The 9,871-nt window shown below is 48.8% G+C and overlaps 1 protein-coding gene across 1 annotated transcript in view; it reads left to right on the top strand.

The window, feature by feature from the left end:
- Positions 1 to 2,073: 2,073 nt before the first annotated feature.
- The window catches only part of SLC25A11 (solute carrier family 25 member 11), a 45,950-nt gene continuing 38,152 nt past the window's right edge, over positions 2,074 to 9,871 (top strand). Inside the window, exon 1 of the mRNA XM_089688970.1 lies at positions 2,074 to 2,230. Within this exon, the coding sequence (XP_089545096.1) occupies positions 2,172 to 2,230 (59 nt within the window). The 5' untranslated portion in view covers positions 2,074 to 2,171. The remainder of the gene's footprint in view (positions 2,231 to 9,871) is intronic.

The following is a 9,871-nucleotide window of genomic DNA, read 5'->3' as shown; positions in this document are numbered from 1 at the left end:
GGACCCCGCATTCACTATATCCGCTCTCCCCGGACCCCGCATTCACTATATCCGCTCTCCCCGGACCCCGCATTCACTATATCCGCTCTCCACGGACCCCGCATTCACTATATCCGCTCTCCCCGGACCCCGCGTTCACTATATCCGCTCTCCCCGGACCCCGCGTTCACTATATCCGCTCTCCCCGGACCCCGCGTTCACTATATCCGCTCTCCCCGGACCCCGCGTTCACTATATCCCCTCTCCCCGGACCCCGCGTTCACTATATCCGCTCTCCCCGGACCCTGCGTTCACTATATCCGGTCTCCCCGGACCCTGCGTTCACTATATCCCCTCTCCCCGGACCCCGCATTCACTATATCTGGTCTCCCCGGACCCTGCATTCACTATATCCGGTCTCCCCGGACCCTGTATTCACTATATCCGCTCTCCCCGGACCCCGCATTCACTATATCCGCTCTCCTTGCATTCCTGTGCAAATCGCACTGCACCCACCCCAAAAAGGTGCAGGACCCTTTTTTGGATCCGCACAAGAATCGTATTGCCTTGGTATTCACACATCACATCGCGTTTTGTGGACTGATTTCAGGGTGTTGTTGACTTACACATACATACACACCCGCAGCGGTTTGCATGAACGGGGTGCGATTCTGATGCGGAATTCACACAGAAAACGCAGCGAATTCCGCCCCGCATCAGTGTGAACCAGGGCTAAGTCGGGTTGACATGACCAGGTCAGAGCCGCACCGTTAGTCGGAGTCGCACCCATTTCTAGTAGCGCATGCACGACTTCAAGTGTGTCTTGCGTAGACCAGACGCAGATTTCTTGCGAGTCGCACCCCAAGTCGTAATGACATCCAACTTTGAAATCGCGCGACTTCACTGGAAGTCTCACAATTTCAAATTCGGATGGGCGTGATCGAGACCTTAACCACCTCCAGTCCGGGACGTTTTCGCCTTAGGATATGAGGTGGTTAAAGTGCCTTCAATCTCGCGCCCGTTGCCAGGAAACCTTCGGCCCCCTCAACCCTTTCACTGCCAGCGCCGTTTTTTGGTATTGTTTTCACGCAGATGTAAAAAAAAGAAAACAGTTAAAACCTCCACAACGGTTTAAGTTTTCTGAAAGCAGACGCCCTGGGGAATAAAATGGAGGTTGTTCTAATCGTCTGCATCGCATGATATTAATGCAAGGACAGCTTTACAGTCGGCGCACACAAACACAAATTATTACCCAATTTTTGGGGGTAAACTATAAAAGACGCAGTTGCACCGAATAATTAGATACCCAACGCGTCAAACCTTAAAGCTGCGCTCCCCCGTGACAGCCATGGTTCTCCTTGTCTTGTTTACTGATGCAGCAATCTCAAATTTGGGTTGTCCCCAGAACAGTGATAGAGAAGGAACTCTTCAAAGGGGACACAGGTTATCCTGGGCTTCACTCACTTGGGGATATTTCCTCCCACTTCCTGTTACGGCTATGGGACAGGGAGTGAAATCTCCCCAATAAAAAAAAACCTGATGGGTTTTCCAAAATAATAAAGATTTTCACCTTCAGTTCTACTTTAACATCATAAATATTGTTGTCACTGTGAATGTAATTGCTGCTATTCATGCCATGACCCCTAAGTGCAGAACCCAGCAGTATAAGTCAGGTTTTTTTTTTTAACCAGAATCTAAGATGGCCGTCTCTCCTCACAGCATTATTTTTGCCCACACCAAACATGGCGGCCCCTAGCAGTTAAATGTTATATGTTATTTACAGGAAAAAAAATCTGTATTTTCCTCACGATCAGCATTAACCTTGACGTTCAAGAAAAGAAAAAGAAATCCACGTTTCTATTCTACCCACAACCAACATGGCTTCCGCTCCGCCACGATGGCACGCCCGACAATTTGCCAATATGCAGCGCCGCCGAATTCTACATCCAAAATCTGAATTTTTATTCACAAATGTCGAGCGCAGCGTGAAAACGAAGCCAGGTTTTGGAAAAGGAACTCCGCGCGGCTCTTGCCCGTTCCTGACATGGCCGTCGCCCTTTTCTAACATGGCCGCTACCCCGCCTCTCTCCCTCTTTGAAGTGACGTCGATCAGCCAGCAGCCCCGCCTCCCGGCCAGTGCTCGCACACCTCCTGTGTCACCTTGGGGGTCTCTCCGGTCAGGCGGTGGGAAGATGGCGGAAAGGAAGAGCTCCCCCAAAGCCATCAAGTTCCTCTTCGGGGGGCTGGCAGGGTAATGTCCTTCCCTGGGGTGGAGGAGGGGTGCTGGGGGAATTGTGTGTGCAGGACCCACCGCCAACCCCCACTACTAGGGTGTCTGGGGGGCATGTGTGCTGGGGGAGGGGAGGAGAAGGGGGAGATTAGACCCCCCCATATCATTATTGTTTTGTTATATCATACTTTATATACAGAGAGGATCATATATATGGGGGGGGGGGGGACTTCAGATGTTATTGATTATTAATTCTATGTATGTTACCTGTTATAAAATAATAGTAAATATATTATTATCCTAATAGTTATAGATAATGTAGATATTATTAATAAATAGATGGGGGCGGGGGGCTTCAGATGTTATTAAATATTATTTTTATTATACCTATTATAAAATATAATAATAATAAAAAAGTATTATTATCCTAATAGTGTTTAGATAATATAGGTATTATTAATAAATATATAAAGGGAGGGGGGGGGGGCTTCGGGTGTTATTAAATATTTTTATTATACCTATTATATAATGTATTAATATCATAATGGTAATAGATAATGTAGGTATTATTAATTTTATATGGGGGGGGGGACTTCAGATGTTGTTAAATATTTTTATTATACCTATTTAAAAAATAATATAATAATAAAAAAAGTATTATTATCCTAATAGTGATAGATAATATAGGTATTATTAATATATATATATATATAGGGAGGGGGGCTTCAGGTGTTATTAAATATTTTTAATATACCTATTATATAATAATGTAATATTATCCTAATAGTAATACATAATATAGGTATTATTAATATTAGAGAGAGAGAGAGGAGGCTTCAGATGTTATTAAATATTATTTTTATTATACCTATTATATAATGTATTAATATCATAATAGATAATATAGGTATCTATAGTGGGTGGATCTTCCTACTGTTGCCAGTAATACACTGACATAGGTTCTAGCCTAGTGCTTGTCAGCTTACGGGAAATAGAGTATCTCATATGTGGTCCCTGAAAGCAAAGGGTCAGAGACCGCAGACATGCTGGAGAAGATGGGTCAGAGACGGCAGACGTGCTGGAGGAGATGGGTCAGAGACGGCAGACATGCTGGAGGAGATGGGTCAGAGACGGCAGACGTGCTGGAGGAGATGGGTCAGAGACGGCAGACGTGCTGGAGGAGATGGGTCAGAGACGGCAGACGTGCTGGAGGAGATGGGTCAGAGACGGCAGACGTGCTGGAGGAGATGGGTCAGAGACGGCAGACGTGCTGGAGGAGATGGGTCAGAGACGGCAGACGTGCTGGAGGAGATGGGTCAGAGACGGCAGACGTGCTGGAGGAGATGGGTCAGAGACGGCAGACGTGCTGGAGGAGATGGGTCAGAGACGGCAGACGTGCTGGAGGAGATGGGTCAGAGACGGCAGACGTGCTGGAGGAGATGGGTCAGAGACGGCAGACGTGCTGGAGGAGATGGGTCAGAGACGGCAGGCGTGCTGGAGGAGATGGGTCAGAGACGGCAGGCGTGCTGGAGGAGATGGGTCAGAGACGGCAGGCGTGCTGGAGGAGATGGGTCAGAGACGGCAGGCGTGCTGGAGGAGATGGGTCAGAGACGGCAGGCGTGCTGGAGGAGATGGGTCAGAGACGGCAGACGTGCTGGAGGAGATGGGTCAGAGACGGCAGACGTGCTGGAGGAGATGGGTCAGAGACGGCAGACGTGCTGGAGGAGATGGGTCAGAGACGGCAGACGTGCTGGAGGAGATGGGTCAGAGACGGCAGACGTGCTGGAGGAGATGGGTCAGAGACGGCAGACGTGCTGGAGGAGATGGGTCAGAGACGGCAGACGTGCTGGAGGAGATGGGTCAGAGACGGCAGACGTGCTGGAGGAGATGGGTCAGAGACGGCAGACGTGCTGGAGGAGATGGGTCAGAGACGGCAGACGTGCTGGAGGAGATGGGTCAGAGACGGCAGGCATGCTGGAGGAGATGGGTCAGAGACGGCAGGCATGCTGGAGGAGATGGGTCAGAGACGGCAGGCATGCTGGAGGAGATGGGTCAGAGACGGCAGGCATGCTGGAGGAGATGGGTCAGAGACGGCAGACATGCTGGAGGAGATGGGTCAGAGACGGCAGACATGCTGGAGGAGATGGTCAGAGACCGTAGACCAGGGGTACTCAACCTCTGGCCCTCAGAGCCCTCTGATTTGGCCCACGACCTCAAAGCAGGGAAACACACCTACTATATCCTGAGGGTTTTGGTGTGCTTTCAGAAAGTGCACCACACCCACAAGATATAATATAAATCTATGGCAAAGCACAGCTAACCATCAAGAAAGACATAGGTGCACTGTGCTGCACCCATGTTGTGGGTAAACCGCAGCACATCAGTGTGAAAGCAGCCTTATAGGGGGCTCAGGACAGTAATGGCTCATTTACATTTGCGATTGGAGGGCGGCAAAACCGCATAGCTGAGACGTGTTTTTACCGCACACCCCCACCCACTGTTGTAGCGTCAGGATTCGCAATGGTGACTCTGCTCCATGCTCCAGGGGCCTGTGCTGCCTCCATGTCACATTTTGCTTTACACAGGTGGACAGGAGAGGTGACAGAGGCGGCATATACAGGAACTGATCCTCTCCATTTTCTTCCTGCAACCGCTGAAAGCCAGATTCTCCTCCTCTCACTCCTATCGGCATTCAGTGGCTGCAGGAAGAAAATGTTTAATCTATTCAAAATAATAAAAATTCTTAATTCTGAACCATATCATTTCATTGTGGCCCGTAACTGGCTACCAAATCACTTAAGTAGCCCTTGCTCTCCAAAGGTTGAGCACCCCTACTGTAGACATATTGGAGGAGACGGTCGGAGACTGCGGACACATCGGAGGAGACGGTCAGAGACTGTGGACACATTGGAGGAGATGGTCACAGACTGTAGGACACATTGGAGGAGGCGGTCGGAGACTGCGGACACATCGGAGGATGCGGTCGGAGACTGCGGACACATCGGAGGATGCGGTCGGAGACTGCGGACACATCGGAGGATGCGGTCGGAGACTGCGGACACATCGGAGGATGCGGTCGGAGACTGCGGACACATCGGAGGAGGCGGTCGGAGACTGCGGACACATCGGAGGAGGCGGTTGGAGACTGCGGACACATCGGAGGAGACGGTCGGAGACTGCGGACACATCGGAGGAGGCGGTCGGAGACTGTGGACACATTGGAGGAGGCGGTCGGAGACTGTGGACACATTGGAGGAGATGGTCACAGACTGTAGGACACATTGGAGGAGGCGGTCGGAGACTGCGGACACATCGGAGGATGCGGTCGGAGACTGCGGACACATCGGAGGATGCGGTCGGAGACTGCGGACACATCGGAGGAGGCGGTCGGAGACTGCGGACACATCGGAGGAGGCGGTCGGAGACTGCGGACACATCGGAGGAGGCGGTCGGAGACTGCGGACACATCGGAGGAGGCGGTCGGAGACTGCGGACACATCGGAGGATGCGGTCGGAGACTGCGGACACATCGGAGGATGCGGTCGGAGACTGCGGACACATCGGAGGAGGCGGTCGGAGACTGCGGACACATCGGAGGAGGCGGTCGGAGACTGCGGACACATCGGAGGAGGCGGTCGGAGACTGCGGACACATCGGAGGAGGCGGTCGGAGACTGCGGACACATCGGAGAAGGCGGTCGGAGACTGCGGACACATCGGAGGAGGCGGTCGGAGACTGCGGACACATCGGAGGAGGCGGTCGGAGACTGGGGACACATCGGAGGAGGCGGTCGGAGACTGGGGACACATCGGAGGAGGCGGTCGGAGACTGCGGACACATCGGAGGAGGCGGTCGGAGACTGCGGACACATCGGAGGAGACGGTCGGAGACTGCGGACACATCGGAGGAGACGGTCGGAGACTGCGGACACATCGGAGGAGACGGTCGGAGACTGCGGACACATCGGAGGAGACGGTCGGAGACTGCGGACACATTGGAGGAGATTGTCACCGGCCGGAATCATAGAGAAGATGGTCAGAGACTGTAGACCTTCTACGGGTGATGTTGTAGACTGGAAGCCTGCTGCAGGAGACAGTTAAAGACTTGTTTTGTGAGATTGCTGGCAATAACTGCCTTTATAGCTCCTCTACAAAAGAGTGCTTCCACTCCCACTTCTGGTATGTGCAAGTAGCCTCTTAGCATGTGCCAGAGGGCTGCACATGGCCCTTGGCCTGCATTTTGGGCATCAGGGTTCTAACCCTCACTATATCCAAAACAAAAAACAAAGTTGGCTTGGCTTTAGATATCCTTTAGTATGGGCACTTCAGGAGTTAAGAAATGTTTACTGAACACAGCCTATCTGGCCAAAATGTTTCATATCTTGCTCTGAGAACCAACCAAGGCCGTAACAGTGACCACCCTTCTTGCAGTAAATTGCACCCCACTTATTCCATGAATATGGCTTAGTCCATCAGCAGAATCAACGTGGTGCAACTGATCCCTTTCCTAAGGAGCACCCCCTCCTCCATTGGTGCTGCAGAACTTTGTTTATTTGCTATCGAGGAAATGACAACAGAGGAATGTTCTACTGATTTAGCTGCAGTATTAGAAGAAAAGTGGTCATTTAGCAAATTGTTGCTAGTTAATCACTTTGACAAGGTGTGGGTTTTTTTTATTTTTAAGTGACTTTTTGTTTACACAGGTCAAAGTATTATCACTATCAAGCCAAGATCAGAAATAATGATGTCTGTGTTATTCGGATGATACTTTAACCTGCACTTTCTCCTATGTTGCTGTCACCCACAGAATCCTTCTAAAGTTGGCCATAGATTTAAAGGGTGAGATTTACGAAAATTGGAGCGCTCAGAATCTGGTGCAGCTGTGCATGGTAGCCAATCGGCTTCTAACTTTGGCTTGTTCAATTCTTTTTTTGACAATAAAACCTGGAAGCTGATTGGTTTCTATGCAAAGCTCCACCAGATTTTCCAAAAAAAGCTCCAGTTTTAGTAAATCTGCCCCGAAGTAAGCCCATCAAGAAAATTACACAGGCAGTACCCTGAGAAGAAAGCAGCTCTGCCATGCCTGGTTTTTTGTCCACTTCACCCGTAGCAGAGCTCCCAGCGCCAATCTGACTCCTCCGGCTGGTTGAATAGTAGGTTCTCCCACTTTGGTTTTTTCTGCTGACCCCTACTCACTGCAAGGCATAGAAATGACCTAACAGTTGGCTCGAGAAACCACAGCAGTCAAACGGGACATGCTATTCCAAACACCCAGAAGTGTGAAATTGGATCTGGTCTGAGAGCTCCTCTACAGAGTGAAGTTTTATGAAGCAGGATGATGGACAAGGTGGTATATGTATAACCACTTCACAGGCTAGCACATATTTTACTTTGTTGAACCCCTTGGCAGGGTCACTTTGAGATGAACCAGTTTGCCAAGCTGTGGTGTCATTTGTGGCCAGCAGGAGACAATGTAAGGCTCCATGTGCACGGGACTTTTCTGAACGATGGAAACTGACCGCTGAAAAACGGAGGTTAAAAAAAGTCTGTTTAGCCGCGTTTGAATTTGCGCGTTAGCGTTTATGCACATTTATGAGCGTTTTTTAAAGATAACCTCAGGAGACCTTCCAAAATGCCCAGAATGCACTGAAAAACAGTAAAAAATTAACTTTCAGACGTTTTGAGAGGAATGGAGAGAGCAGAAGCAGAGAGAGCAGTATGTGTTGAGATTAACTGTCTTTTTTTGTGGTGTTTGGATGTTCCGGCTCATTTCTGTGCAGAAATTATGCCAGTAGTCTCTAACATATTGTCCTTCATGCCAAACCTCAAAGTATTGTGTACCGGGTCCATTTGAGTCCCGGGAAAACGCTTTGCATGCATCTTTCATGATGAAAAAAGGCTCTGGACATCATCTGGAAATGGAAGATTTAAAAAACGTGGTTAGCCACATTTACAAGGGTTTGGCGTTTGAAACGCTGATAAAATCTACTCCTGAACGCAAGTTTGGTGCGTTCAAAAAACAACTGTAAACGCAACTTCCTGTAAACAACGATGTGTACACGGACACATAGGAGGACATTAGGGAGAGTTCAGGGGCTGCTGAAAAAAATGCAGAAAAGCTCCTAAACGTGAGTTTATCAGCCGCAGTGTACATGGAGCCTCAGGCTTAAGATTTCAGGGCAAACAGTAAAGGAAAAAGCCTTATCCAAGGACTATTGTTTTCCTGGGAGGGGGCCAGAGTTCTGTCCCCTTCTCTTTCCCACCCCTTTATGTTAATTTGAACGGCATGCTCCAGCAATTTAAAGCATGCGCATGTGGAAGTGATTGCCAGAATGATAGGCTTGCATTGTGCGGTCATCATACTGTTACCTCCCATATCTTTTCCCCTCTCATTGTTTTGACAGCCGAGGATCAAGAATGGTATATAAATTGCCACTTTGAGCTAATTGCCTCTATGGTTTATGTGGACACTAGAAGTGGTTATGACAACTACATGTCCACCTGCTCACGTCTAAAATCTGAATAAATGGGCTAGCTAGTAGTAGTTACATTTAACTGGACTTGTTTAATATGTTGAATGTTAAAAGCCAGACTAGGTAAGGGGGTGGGGGTGGAGGGGGGGCAGTGAGGAGCCCATTTATTAGTTTGTGAAGGTTCTCATTGATCCAGGTCATTCATGGTATATCTAGTACTATTTAGAGACCTTCAACTGGACTTATTCAGCAATGTCAAAGTCCTTTTGTAGCTTATCTAATCCACATCTTCAGTTCCAGTGGGTGTCAGGAAGCAAAATGTTCCTCATCTTTTATATCCACACATGTAGCATGGACACCTTAATCTAGTCACCATCGGATTTGCCAAGGCAGATGTTGATTGTATAAGAACTCCCATCATGTTTTTGTACAATCAACATCTGCCTTGATGCTGTCCAAGAACTCCCATCATGTTCTTAGACAATCAACATCCGCCTTGATGCTGTCCAAGAACTTCCATCATGTTTATGGACAATCAACATCTGCCTTGATGCTGTCCAAGAACTCCCATCATGTTTTTGGACAATCAACATCCGCCTTGATGCTGTCCAAGAACTCCCATCATGTTTTTGGACAATCAGCATCCGCCTTGATGCTGTCCAAGAACTCCCATCATGTTCTTGGACAATCGACATCCGCCTTGATGCTGTCCAAGAACTCCCATCATGTTCTTGGACAATCGACATCCGCCTTGATGCTGTCCAAGAACTGCCATCATGTTCTTGGACAATCAACATCCGCCTTGATGCTCTCCAAGAACTCCCATCATGTTCTTGGACAATCAACATCCGCCTTGATGCTGTCCAAGAACTCCCATCATGTTTTTGGACAATCAACATCTGCCTTGATGCTGTCCAGAACTCCCATCATGTTCTTGGACAATCAACATCCGCCTTGATGCTGTCCAAGAACTCCCATCATGTTTTTGGACAATCAACATCCACCTTTATGCTGTCCAAGAACTCCCATCATGTTTCTGGACAATCAACATCTGCCTTGATGCTGTTCAGAACTCCCATCATGTTCTTGGACAATCAACATCCGCCTTGATGCTGTCCAAGAACTCCCCATCATGTTTTTGGACAATCAACATATGCCTTGATGCTGTTCAAGAACTCCCATCATGTTTT

The sequence above is a fragment of the Staurois parvus genome, unplaced genomic scaffold, assembly GCF_062004578.1.
Source record: "Staurois parvus isolate SC_StPar_1 unplaced genomic scaffold, SC_StPar_1.0 ptg000463l, whole genome shotgun sequence".
Taxonomy (NCBI): domain Eukaryota; kingdom Metazoa; phylum Chordata; class Amphibia; order Anura; family Ranidae; genus Staurois; species Staurois parvus.
This window is presented reverse-complemented; position numbering and strand designations above follow the sequence as displayed.